Genomic DNA, 13,486 nt, shown 5'->3' with positions numbered 1-13,486 from the left:
CCAGACTCGCAGCCTTCGGCTGATTGTACGCCTTGCACCACATCCCTGAAGTGCAAGGTGTGACGCAGTATTTTACCGAGGCATGACAAACGAGAGAAGTTCCTCCGCAATTGAGCCCCATAGCTCACCCTGCGGGCCTGCTTACACGCAAGAAAGCTTTCACTCAGCTTTCCCGAATCTTTCAGTTCAATATTCCTGAACTCGGCGAAGCATTTTATCCCCACAGGCCGTTTAGAACTTGCCAGCCCGGACCACCTGTAGGTTTATCTTGTTTCTCTTTAACAGGGTGACTATCGGCTTGAGGAAGAAGCTCATCAGAAACGATATTAATTTCTGAGTAATAGGAATTTGACTTTGTCTTACTAGAAATCTTTGAGCCATCAAGTCGATGAGCACCAGGGACATCAACCCATTGACCAGTACTGCGATCAAGTCTTTGACCTTGAGCATTAAGATAATTACCTTGACCATCAACTTGTTGAGGCGAATCGTTTTCTCTTGGTGCTATAATTTGGTCCGGCGTTGGGGCCGCTAGTCCCAGCCCCGGCAGGCACATGAAAAGGGCAATTGAAGCCTTCATGTTAGCAAAAAGGTACTCAAAAAGGAGGACACCAAAAGGGAGTGAGGTAAAATCGATGATGGCGCAAGTAGAAGAAGTAGGTAGCATGCGAAAATTTTCCAGCTCCGAGGTGGAACGCTCGCACTTTATACCCAGTAGTTTTGGCAATTACTAGACCGGCATAAAGAATTGCTGCACAGGAATGACTCTTACACACACAGGTCAGGCTAGTAAATGTGCAGACTATTTAATAGTCTCCGCCAGAGTTTGCACTTAGGAGCACTGAATCCACAAGCCTGTGCTGCCTGCCCATGACTGGGTTCGCCTGATCTGACTCGCGTATGATAGAAGTTACCGGTAGTACCATCATCAAGGCATAAGCAGATCTAGAAGCAGCTACTAGGGGGGCCTAAAAGTCGGCCAAATCCCCGTCCCCGATCCTCAGGGACGGGGCCACTGACCGGGAAAAAGGACGCTGACACGGAAAAGAAATCAAGGTACATAGAAATGTACCTTAGTGCACGCAAAACTGAAGTTTCCATTCTTAACAGCATATCCTTGATTATTCAATATCATCTCCGCACTTCCATTAGATAAGCTATGCAACAAAACCATATACGATGACGAAGATGATGAGAATGGCTAGCAAACGGATTGGAGCTGCAATTTCGACGAGATTTTCGCTATGGCCTCCTCAAGCTCTGAACCTACTGCTATGCAAAAATGGATTAATTCTGAGACGAATAAACCCAATTTCGCGCGGCATGGTCAAGAGAATCTCGAAGCTCGCACTGTCGCGGCATCGGAGCTCATTGTCGAAGGTTTTTACCGTACGATGAAGGCAGCCTCTGATGCATTGGGCGTGCCGTACAAGCGCCTGAGATCACGCATTCAAGGGCATCATCCAGTTTCTGAGAATGGCGGAACGCTACGCTACTGGGGTCGGAAGAAGAGCAAGAAGTGCTTTGCTGGGCACATCGCCGCATCGCTCAGGGGCACCATATCCAGGGGCGCGCCCTTCAACAACACGCCAACGCCATTCTGAAGGCAAAAGGCAGGGGAGGCACGGCATCACAGAAATGGGCCCAGCGTTTCATGAAGCGATGGGGACGGTATTTCCATCGCCGGAAAGCAGCTTCACGAGACGTTAAGCGAAAGGCGATGCAAGACCGAGCTTGTGTCGAGGCATTCTTCCAAGACTGGTCGAATTTCATCGCGAGGCACGATATCCGGCGCGAAAATATCTGGAATTTTGACGAGACGGGCTTCATGGTTGGCTATATAAATAAGGGCACCTTCCTCTGGACTTTTAACGACATTGAGAAGCCCGTTCTTTCGGATTCTCACGAGACTGTCTCTGTAACCGCGATTGAAGCTATATCTGTTGCAGGGACGAGTATTCCCTCGACACGGCCTTCAAACCCGGGGGAAACACGCGTTCTTTTGGTGGATGGCTGCGATAACCACCATACTAGTGAAATCGTGCATTTTTGTCACGATCACGATATCGAGCTCTTCCCGTTGCCGCCTCATCTTACCCATTATCTCCAGCCGCTCGACGTTGGTGTCTTCCGGTCATACAAGCACTGGCACCAGCAAGTTGTGTATCGTGAGGTTGCTGACGGCGCGAGTGACTTCGGCAAGACCGACTTCCTCTACCATCTTCAAGAGATTCGCAATCGAACGTTCAAGAAGCATACGATGCTCTCGACGTGGGAGAAGTGCGGTCTTTTCCCACACAAGCCGTCGATGGTTCTCGATAACCTCCAAGATGCGTTATCATCGCTTACGAAAGAAGTAGATAAGCGAGATCTTCCCTGCTTCATCCAGGAAGGCAACTTCGACCAAGTAATCGAACCCACGATCCGCCAAATCGATTGAATAGCGTCACTACACCAAAACTCGATCTCTCCGTCATTCGACGATATAATGACTACGTGAACCTGCGATTGGAAGTCTCTATTCTTTCCGAGGTGCCGCTGACGCCGTCAGTCTCGCACGTACATTTAAAGGCACGCAAGGCTGCGAATACCCTCGCTCTCAATGGCATTACAGCTACAGATGAGATGCGCCGTGTTAAGGAAAAGCAGCTTAGCCGCGCGGCCCTCAAGGAGAAGACACGAGTTATAGGGAAATACGGGCCCTTGAGTGTCTACGACGCGAGAGTCCGGGTCGCACGAGACGAATATAACAGACTGGGTGCCAAGGCAGAGGAACAACGCCGGATGAAGAAGAAGGAGGCACGAGATGAAGCTGCCTACTTACGACGATGGCTTCGTGACGTCAGAGGGACCGTTCGGAATAGCATCAAAGAGACGAGGACCTCGCAAATGCGGCTCCAAGGAGGCTGGACTAAGGGCGACCGGCGGGTGCATCTCAATAGCACCGAGTGGCTTTGTTATCGTTGGTGCACCTTCCGGGAATTATCGTACAAACGCAAGTTCTACGACAGCCTCACTTATCATCATGAGTACGATCACGCCGCTGTACACGAGGCGGCAGACTTGGTGATATTAGAGCACAAAGAGCGCACAAGGAGCCGTAAGGTGCTATCTCTGGAAGCTGACGGCGTTGACATACCATTGAACGACATTGATGAAACTTCTAGCAATGATTCTAAGGCTGTCGATGAGGATGAAGGTCTAGAGATCGATGAAAGTACAATTGTATGCAGAATATAGCTTCAAAATACTAAGGTGTCGCTCTCTTATGCATCTGCCGATATTTCGGACAATTAAATGCTGCCGCTTGGTGAGGGAATTGTATGCATCAAACAAGGGGGAGTAGAGAACCTTAGTTTCTTAGTAAAACAGTGTGGGATGAAGGTACCGAGGTTTTCCGTGTTAGCGTCCTTTTTCCCGGTCAGTGTCCCCCCCGTCCCTGAGGATCGGGGACGGGGATTTGGCCGACTTTTAGGCCCCCCTAGTACAAGTACGGAGTTTCCGTTGGGGTCCACCGGCTCCACAGCTAGTTATAATGCCATTAAATATCGCAATGCCACTGCACCAGGCAAAAGTGGAATGCACACTCCAACTTCTGGGCTCCTCCTCATGCGGGAGAGTGTCCTGCTGCAAGAACAAAATGTCGCAGTAGGCTGCATCCGTTTCATGGGTCCGTGTCGCTGGTTGATTTGGCGTTTGTTCTTCAGCGGGAGTCTACAGGATGCCCTGCTGTAGAGTAGGCCAGGCGCCCCCCTGTACGACCGGGCTCCACGCTGCATGAACGAACGCCATTGTGTGATTTGTAGGGACGGCGTTGCTTGGCTAGATCTGACTCGCATCTTTTTATTAAGGACGGGACGTAACCTCGATGTTGGGATCTTGATTCAAAACCCACGGCGCTAAGCGGCGGCCCTGACTAAAGAGCCTGTCAACGAGCTGAAGAGATTCGGGGCTTCTTCCAGCTGCGCTCCTTCCGTGACGGCAGCTTCAGGCGTTTCGGTGGACGAGATTGACTGGGCCAGCTGCTGGGCCGCGGGAAACGAGTCGTTTCGGCGAGCTTCCGTCGGGTAGCGAGGTCGGAGATGCGATATGTGAGCCGCCGGATTTGGCGGCGATCGTATGCCTTGTCTCGAGGCATTGGAGTCGACATGCGAACCTGAGGCTGGTGCCATGGTCGCTGCCGGCGCTTACGCGCGGCTCAATTGGAGTTTTGTCAAGAGCACTTGTTAAGCGAAAGTATGTGAGAACAGGCTACTTTCTTAACACTTGCGTGCCAAGAAAGTAAAAATGCAAGGAAGGATGCGCTATGCAGTTCAACTTGGCAGGCCGCGCTTCAGTTGCTGAAGGTAGGACGCTGAACACTTGGAGAAACTGACCTTCAAGCAGGTCTGTCACGTAAAAGCGATCGAGGCTGGAATAGAACGAGCAGAAACGTAGGGCTTTGAGTGAGATGGGACAATATACAGATTGTAGACAGCCTAGCGTAGTGGCTCTATGGGGGAATCCTCCGGGCGTAATACACCTAAAAAAAGGCATATTTAGGGAGAGACGGTCACCCAGCTGTATTGTTCTGTTCTCCTTTTTCTTCTTCAGAGCAGAATCTTCGTAATAGAGTCCACAGCCTTCTGGCTCAGTGTATGACCGTCACAAACTCCATACAACGACCGAAGCATCCATGCCGTAACCCATCAAACGTTCCGAACTCGCCAAATGAACCCGCCACAAGAAATCGGAGTTACTACAATCGCCGGTTATGTCAACATGCTGCCAGCGAGCAAGCATTCTACACGTCAATCACGGGATAAATACTTACGAGCTAGAGTTGCCATCTATGTCAGCATACTGCAAGCAGTCAAAACTCACCGTCAATCATGGGATAGGCACTTACACCAGCACATTGGGCGGCACCGAGTTGACCACACTAGAGTTTCCACGTATATCAGCATACTGCGAGCAGTCAAGTCTCGTCGTTGATCACATAGATACTTACGGCACATTGACCGCGTTTACAGGCCCACCAGCGGTTGACGAATTGACCGTCGGTGTTACCGAGGCGTTTGAGGTCGACACAGGCACCACAGACGGGGGGGGCGGAGCGACAGACGGCGGGGTCAGGGTGGTTTTCCATACATGGAAAGGCCTGCAATCGATAATCGGTATCGGCCCCACATTTATTGCAAGTATTGCAATACACCTTTCCATACTTGGTCCGTGCACGACGACAAAATGTCACTGAAGACACCTTCGACAAGATGGACAAATTCACACCATATGGTGAATTAAAAATACGAAGTAATTGATTGAGCTCAATGATAATGTCCAAAAGAGAGGGTAGGCAAATCTTACGTGTTTTGTTCCAAGACGAGGAGGGAAATCAGACGGGAATTTGCACGAATTCTCACGCCACGGTCACGCCACCGCCCTTCCTCTTCAAGACATTGTTCTTCACCCAATGCTTCAACCAATTCTCCTTTTCAATTTGGTCCGCATCCAATTGTGCCCTTTCCCAGGAGATCGTACGACGAGCCCCTGAAAACACCTGTTCCGGCTCGTCGCTCATCGCTGGCATTGATAGGATGTCTATTGCCATTCGTGATAACTTCGGCCGTCGGTTCCTATGTCGCTCTTGAAGCCACCATGATAAAGCAGTTGTTGGCGCAATCTCATATGGATCACCTGAGATGTAATCTTCATACTCGTCTTGACTTGTAGGTCGAGCACAATTCTGCAGATTTCTTGAAATACGATCAAATGCATCAAGGCCATTGTCTTCTTCTTCGTCCAGTACATGATACGAAATTGTACCGTCGTTTGTATTTCGGTAAGAGTAGCAAAGGTCTTTGACCCGTTTGAAAGCAGTTTTATGCCACTTCTTCTAATTTGAGTGGATGTACGTCGTGCGATAGCTTGGATGAAGGACCAAAGAAGCGGCGTAATAGGGCGAATTCTCTTTATTGATAATTTCTTGGTCAAGGTAGCCTTTGAAGACACGGCCCAGATCCCACGCTTGCCCGTAGAGTTGATCAAATCCTTCGATGATGGACGGTTGAAGAGGAGATAAATTCTCTGCGACGTTGATGACATACTTTCTTGCCCTCAGGGTGTTTTCGAAAGCTGGCTGTGACAGAAGTACTGTAGGGATCATTCTGGGGACAATAAAGATAATATATGAGGCGGTTCCTGCCTTTGAACTCCGCTTCCCCTAACCCTTTTACTACCGGTACACTACTGCCAGATGAGCATGTTTTCATGATCCAAAAGCAGGTTTTCTCTTGTCTTGGGAGATATAGACGCGAATGAATCCGAAGCAATGGATTCAGAATCGAAGAAACATAACTAACACAGGCTCAGAATCCATTGTCGCCAGGTGATAATGGTATGCTGTGGGTTGGTGGTGAGGCTGATTTTGTGGATGTGCGGATTTGTAGCGGGGTTCCAGGCCCACAGCCCTGTAGGTAGCCCCTGTAGGAACCCTTGTTAGTGGCGTGGTTCAGCCAATAGTATGGAAATACATGGATCCATATCCATACCTATTCCATGCCATTCATGGAAAGGGTATTTCCATATTTAGATATGGAAAACCACCCTGCGGCCAACCCAGCCCAGACATTCGCCCCGTAGGAAGGTGCCCGATCGACCGAGATGGCCGCGGACGACTCGTACACGGCAGCTGACGAGCGCGCCCGTGCCGCCCGGAGAGCGGGCATCCAGGCGAAGAAGGACGAACAGCCGGCGAACACGGCGCGGAGTTACGCGGCGAAGCAGCGGGAGTGGAAGGCGCGTCCCCCGGCCGGTCCTCCACTTCGATCCCTGTCACGTACGGCCCCCTAGGCGGCTAACAGACAAATACGTATAGGCCTGGTGCCATACGCCTCGGGCTGCAGAAGACGGCGAGCTCTATAGCTGGCCCGACGGCGAGCTCGTAACGCCGGACAAGCTGGCGGCGTGGCTCAAAGAGGATATCCTGTTACGACGCGTTGTGCCGCCGCAGAAGAAGCGCGCGCGGGTAAGGTTAGGGGCAACGGCAACGGCGAGGCCGTACAGGTACGGCAACAGCGCGAACAGGAGCAGCTCGAGGCCACGGCCATGGCAGAGGCCGAAAGTCTGGCCGAAGCTTGGAGGTCCCCTGGCCGAGGCCGCCGAGCTGCTCGCTGACGACCGCGAGGGCTACGTGCCACCCACAGGCCTCGCGACGGCTGCAGTAGACCTTACCGAAGGGTATTTGCTTACGAGGGGCACTATCGACGCCTATATCGCGGCCGTTGTCGAGCTATGGAGGCTCCGGGTGGCTCACGGCAACGCGAATACGGAGAATCCCCGGGGCGCCGCCGTACGAGGATTCCTTGAGCAACGGGGCCGGCAGCGGGGGAAGCACGACCGCGCCTCCTTTAAAGACCGCGGGAAGCGACGGGATCCAGGCCAGCTACCTCCCCGATGAATGGCTTCGGATCCAGGATCTCCTTCTCACTGGCGCCGCGTATACGCCGCAAAACCTCCGTACGCGAGTCGACCTCCTCTTCGGCCACTACTACCTCTTACGGGGAGAACCGCCGCAAGATGGAGCTTGCAGACCTATCCCTACTCGACTATCCGCCTTCGGAGGCCCGACCCCTGTAGTTGCCTGGTAAGCCTTTTACGGGACGGCAAGCTAAATAAGACGGCGAGGAAGGAGTTTATGGGCGCGCTCCGGCACAAGGACCCTTATTCTGTACGCAAGGGCCCTAGCACAGCTCTTCTTTGGCGCTGGCACGTCGCCGGCGAACCGCCCCGTCCTTCCGGCGCCGTCAGGACTGGTATCGGATCAAGGTCCTCGTCGGGCGGGACCGCGAGCAGGAGCTCTCGTACCCGACGCAGCTACAAGAGACCTGGCGTATCTTCGGCGCTGCCGGCCTTATCGCGTCGAAGAAGACGCACCTCCCGCGCAGGGTGGGCGCCCAGGACGCGGAGACCCATGGCACGTCGCTCGCCCAGATCTCGCAGGCCGGCCGCTGGAACCAGAGCGTGCTCTGCCAGGCATATCTTACGCACCTACCGCGGCAGTTCATGCGTATTGTCGCCGGCTTCTCGGCTTCCCCGGGGGGGACTACTTCCTCGCGCGTGCGGCTCACGAACCCCCGTACGTCTTACAACGGACTATTCCTCACTTGGCTTTGAAGGACGGATCGAGGACCATCCAGAATTCACCGTGCTCACGGACACTGCAACACAAGTTCGTGGCGTTTCAACTACCGAGGGTTATCTCGGTCACGTTTTTTGCCTTAGCCCTGATGCTCTCACACGTCTGAAGAGAGATGTTTCGCGTTGCAGTAACCTCGCAGAAATACGAAATTATTCAACAAATGACGTCCTCACCGCTTTAGCTTGGAAAACAGTAATGGACGCAAGGTACTCGGAGACAAGCCTTCGAGACAGCGACATCTCAGTCCTTAATTCTGCGTTGGCGGACGCACCAGATTGAACCCTACTGTTCGCGCAGATACACTGGGATGTTTTATGACGTTCGGCCAGGTTGAACTACCAGTTCAACAAATAACTACTTCAGAGAGCCTCGCAGCCACTACGGTATTACAAACGGTTGGTAAGTTCTTGTATTCGTCTTCCCACAACCTCTTCACTCTTGTAAAAATCGTCCCATGCCATGCCTTTGGGCAAATTTTCTGTATATGAGTCCTTCCTCGGACATTGACCACCCTGCTTCCACCAGCTTCGCAGCGAAATTGGTAGTTTCTGAGCGGAGCGGGGTTACATAATACAGCAGTCCGAGTTGCACAGAGTTAGCTTCAGCAAGCGATATGTTATTCAGGCATTCTCTCTATTTTTGTATCTATCGGAAAGAGTGGCCTTTCAGGACTAGGAGAATGGGCATTGGGCAAGCGCCAGGGTGCCGCCGACTTCCTTGCCTGACCATGTTGACCTCGGCACAACTTTATCCAGCGTATGATCATATATGATCATACGTCTGGGGCTGTATGGTATATGTATATGGGCAATATATGATTTAACTAAATCATACGCGTATGATTAGAAAGCCTGAGGCCTACTTGAAGGTCAGTTTCTCCAAGTGTTCAGCGTCCTACCTTCAGCGACTGAAGCGCGGTCTGCCAAGTGTAATGTTGCACTGTCACAGCTGGGTTAGAGGCATATTCGGCCGTATACCAGCCAAGGCTCATTTGGTCTTCCAGTCAACCTAGGCTAATGCAGGCAATTAACCTTCCTTTTGCCTACGCTTTACACAGCCACAACCCAACAGCTGGGTTATTCATTCACTTCCACTGTTCTTCTATCTATATAAGATCATCTACACTCCCTCTCTAGATAGAAGAATCAAGAGCTTTATTCCACTCAAGATTAATGCTTGCTGCCCATCTCGTACTGCAATAGTTATGAGCCCGGTTTGCACAACTGGGTGATTATATTATTTTCACGGTATCGCTTCCACTTCGCATCATCACGCGACGAAAAGATGACTCAATCATCTGATCACGAGAGCTCTTCCAAGGTCATCATTCTCAACGGACCTTGTGACTGGAAACAATGGATTTCCGTCATCCAGAAATTCGCCACATCTCATAATATCTGGGAGTTTGTGGACCCTGCGAATGACGACAAATCAACCATTGTAAGGCCATCAGAGCCTACACCCATCCAGGTGAACGCCCAAGCATCCGATCTTGGTGCTCTAGGTAACCTCAGAAGAATTCCGTCGATTGGAATATCTTCACACATTATACCGATCTAGGCTCCAAACCTATCGGGACAACACGAAGGCCCTCGCCAGCCTTCAAGAACACATCATCAAGCATATCGGCAATTACTACAGCACAATTTCTGACGAACATGACGTTGCCAAGCAGCTATCTCTCCTCCAAGCCAGAGTCGCACCGACTGACTGGGCCCTTGAGAGAGAAGTCTTGGAACGTTACCGAGCCGTTCTTCGAGCCCCTGACAGGTCCGAGATTGAGACCTGGGTCACGAAGTGGCAGAAGACCCTCACCGAAGCCAAGAAACTAGGGCTCCCTGACACACAGGGTCTCCGCCCCACTCAAGACTTTCTTCAGGCAGTCTCATCCATCAACGAACCATTCACTGACTACTGGATCAACAAAATGGAGGATGAAGCTGTCACCGGAAAACCCGACTGGAAGGACCACTTCCCAGACGGCATTAAGATCTCTGAGATCTTCGAACGCGCCCACCGCATTAAGAATGCCGGTTCCAAGGGCAACAATGATAAAGGCGGAGCATTTCCAGCTGGCTTCCAAGGCCGTGACAAAGATGGGAAGCAGAATCCTACTTCAGACGATGAGAAGAAGGAGAACCGTTGCGTTTGTGGTAACAAATTCCACTCAATCAATAAGTGTTTCTACCTCGACAAAACGATCAGACCAGAAGGATGGGTCCCTCATGAACCCGCCCTCAAGAAGATCAGAGATAAGCTTGAGTCCGACATTGATTTGAAACGCAAAGTTGATGCTATCTTGGACCGCACTGGCACTCTCCTGGAGTCAGACAAGAAGGAAGAACCCCTCAAAGGTGCAGCATTTGCAGGACTTCCGATGGAAGAAGCATTTGATCACGAGTCTGCCCCTACGCCGGATTCATTCCCTACTCCACCCACTCATTGCACGAGCTTTTCAACTTTAAAGGCTCCATATCCTCTTCGAGACTCATTTATCCTGGATTCCGGATCCGATACGCACATCTGCAATAACGAATCCCGGTTTTCCAACTACGTTCCCCTTGATCAACCAGAAGAACTTTTCGCAGGCGACTCACAGCTATGTATTCTTGGTTACGGCACTGTAATGCTACGTATCACAGGTGGGCTATTTCAGCTCAACAACGTGGCATACATCCCGAACTTCCATACCAACGTTGCCTCGCTCGACCTCTTCATTCAAAAGGATACAATTGGGATCCTGCTTCAGGAAAGGTATTCAAGCAAGATGACGGTACAATCATATGCATCACAAAGCGTGTGCATCGTCAGCCCGTTCTTGAGTACAATGAACTCCCAAAATCATCATTTGCAGCCTCTTCAAGCCCGCGCACATTGCAGTCAGCAGAAGCCAGCCTTTGGCACAAGCGACTAGGCCACTTGAAGGCTGATGCACTTCAACACGCTGTTGAAAACACTCTCGGATGCAAGATCAAAGGCCCATTGCAATTTGACTGCGAAGCCTGCTCCCTAGGCAAAGCAAAACGGCTTGTTTCGAGACGGAAACCACAGACGAAGGCGCCGCGACCCTTCTGGAGAATCTACATAGATATCTTCAGTCATCACCCTTCCTTCAACGGGAAGAGAGCCGCCCTTTTGGTCACAGACGATTTTACAGGCATGATTTTCGTCTATCCTCTCAACGACACCACGCAAGAGTCCTCATGGGTGCTCTCAAAGCATTCGCTGCCTTCATTTTCCGTCAATGGAAGCTACAAGTCTGCATCATCCACAGGGACAACGATCCTGGGCTACAGACAGCCTACGATGAATGGATCACACACGAAGGCATCAAGGATGAGCCTTCTGCTCCCTACACACCCGCACAGAATGGATCAGCTGAACGATCTGGGGGGGTAATATCCACCAAGTCTCGCACTATGCAAATAGGAGCGAATCTTCCCCATGATTTGTGGCCAGAAACTTGGAACGCCGCAGCCTTCCTTCACAACAGATCGCCCCAGCAATCCTCTGACTGGAAAACCCCGTTCGAGAAGCTTCATCAATGGCTCCTTGACGAAAAGAAGGATACAGGATACCTTCAGGGTCACATCAAGCCAGACACCACCTTCCTCAAAGCATATGGTTGTAAAGCCTATCCTTTGACAGTTCAGGCTCTAAACAACACCCAGAAGAAGGATCTTAAGACCTCTCCTCACGCCGAAGTCGGCTACCTTGTCGGCTACGATTCTACTAACATCTTCCGCATTTGGATTCCTTCCCGAGATGAAATCAGACGAGTTCGTGATGTCAAATTCACTGAGGACTCTTTCTACGACCCGGACCTATCAGAACCATCTGATCAGGAGCATTCACGTCTAGAAGTTCAACTTCCAGCTCATATTGAAGACGAATCTGACTACGAGGAAATCAGCGAAAATATCACTCAGACCCCTGAATCGGCTACTGAAGTTCAGCCCGATGACACCATCGTGGTTCAAACCGATGAACCATTTGATCATGAGGACACGGATCAGAATCCCTATCCATCTCCTGCTCCCACGAGAGATTCTCCACCAGATTCTCTTCAACTCACACCACTAAGTCGGCAGCCAGCAGCCGCAGCGCCGCAACCTCGCAGGTCACAAAGACCCCCACAACCTCGAAAGCACGGAGCATTCTCAGCTCTCACAACAGGACGCTTTCATAGCAGCTTCTTTCTCGGCAGAGAAGAAAAGCTTCATCAAAGATCCCTTCCTCCTGAACCCAAGACCTGGAGAGACCTCAAGAATCATCCCTTTGGACCACAGTTCAAAGAAGCCGGAAACGTCGAATGGAGATCCCTCCAACAGAGAAGAACGTTCACTCCGATTCCACAGGCCGAAGCCGTAGGCCGTGTTATACCCCTGACCTGGGTGTTTAAATATAAGTTCAACAAGCACGGGTTCCTCATCAAGTTCAAAGCCCGAATCTGCGTCCGCGGAGACTTGCAATTGCTAGGAGACAAAGACACCTATGCAGCAACCCTTGCAGGCCGCTCCTTTCGCATTCTGATGGCTATCACAGCCAAATTTGACCTCGAGACTAGGCAACTCGACGCGGTCAACGCATTCACAAACAGCCTCCTTGATAAGGATGAAGTCATCTTCGTCCGGTTCCCCGACGGCTTCATGCGAATCGGATGGGTACTTAGACTCAACAGAGCTTTGTACGGGTTACGAAGGTCCCCTCTTCTTTGGCAGAAAGATCTCACAGCAGCCTTTGAAGACCTCGGACTAACCCAATGACCTGACGAACCTTGTATCTTCCAGAACAATGCTCCTAATAGTGTGGCCAGTGCGTTTGGACCCCTCAAACTGCTCATTCAGTGCGTGTGACTTGGCCGCACTACACTACCAGTGTGCCTGAGATGTTCAAACTGAACTATTAGTCTGTTCGTCACGGCCAAACTGAACTACAGTGCAAACTGTGGTCTACACTATTAGTGTGAACATATAGTCTGACATTTGGCATTGCACCCGTCGCACCTGCAAGGTTGCCTTCAAGTTTTCCAGCGCCCTCACCGAATTGCCTGCCTTACCTGCAGCTTTCCTCGCCCCTTTCCTGAATCAGAGGCTCAGACCCGGTACCGGTGGCTTCCGGATCGATATAGCGACACTGGAATCCATAATTAGACAATCTTCATCTGACGAAACAGAAATCTTACCTCGGATGGGAGTATCAGAGCGCTCCGGTCCCAGGATCGTAGGCATTCCAAGAGATTTAAAGTTTCAATGTTCATAGATCCTCGCTGGTCGGTTACCGAAAGTTTGGCTTTGGAGAAGAGCC

At 51.2% G+C, this 13,486-nt stretch overlaps 3 protein-coding genes across 3 annotated transcripts; 2 read left to right on the top strand and 1 right to left on the bottom strand.

The window, feature by feature from the left end:
- Window positions 1-1,244: 1,244 nt before the first annotated feature.
- HRG_06688 (uncharacterized protein) lies at window positions 1,245-3,240 on the top strand (the record flags this gene model as incomplete). The annotated part of the gene is made up of 5 exons (XM_044865159.1): window positions 1,245-1,389; window positions 1,442-1,500; window positions 1,553-1,918; window positions 2,072-2,407; window positions 2,572-3,240. The coding sequence occupies 5 exons, from the start codon at window positions 1,245-1,247 to the stop codon at window positions 3,238-3,240; spliced, it is 1,575 nt and encodes a 524-aa protein (XP_044720099.1).
- A 659-nt stretch (window positions 3,241-3,899) lies between these two features.
- On the bottom strand, window positions 3,900-4,172 carry HRG_06687 (uncharacterized protein; the record flags this gene model as incomplete). The annotated part of the gene is made up of 1 exon (XM_044865158.1): window positions 3,900-4,172. The coding sequence occupies one exon, from the start codon at window positions 4,170-4,172 to the stop codon at window positions 3,900-3,902; it is 273 nt and encodes a 90-aa protein (XP_044720098.1).
- Window positions 4,173-6,642: 2,470 nt separating this feature from the next.
- On the top strand, window positions 6,643-8,154 carry HRG_06686 (centromere DNA-binding protein complex CBF3 subunit; the record flags this gene model as incomplete). Its single annotated transcript, XM_044865157.1, has 4 exons — window positions 6,643-6,777; window positions 6,857-7,006; window positions 7,094-7,330; window positions 7,789-8,154. The coding sequence occupies 4 exons, from the start codon at window positions 6,643-6,645 to the stop codon at window positions 8,152-8,154; spliced, it is 888 nt and encodes a 295-aa protein (XP_044720097.1).
- Window positions 8,155-13,486: the final 5,332 nt, after the last annotated feature.

The sequence above is a fragment of the Hirsutella rhossiliensis genome, assembly GCF_020360975.1.
Source record: "Hirsutella rhossiliensis strain HR02 chromosome Unknown scaffold00006, whole genome shotgun sequence".
Taxonomy (NCBI): domain Eukaryota; kingdom Fungi; phylum Ascomycota; class Sordariomycetes; order Hypocreales; family Ophiocordycipitaceae; genus Hirsutella; species Hirsutella rhossiliensis.
This window is presented reverse-complemented; position numbering and strand designations above follow the sequence as displayed.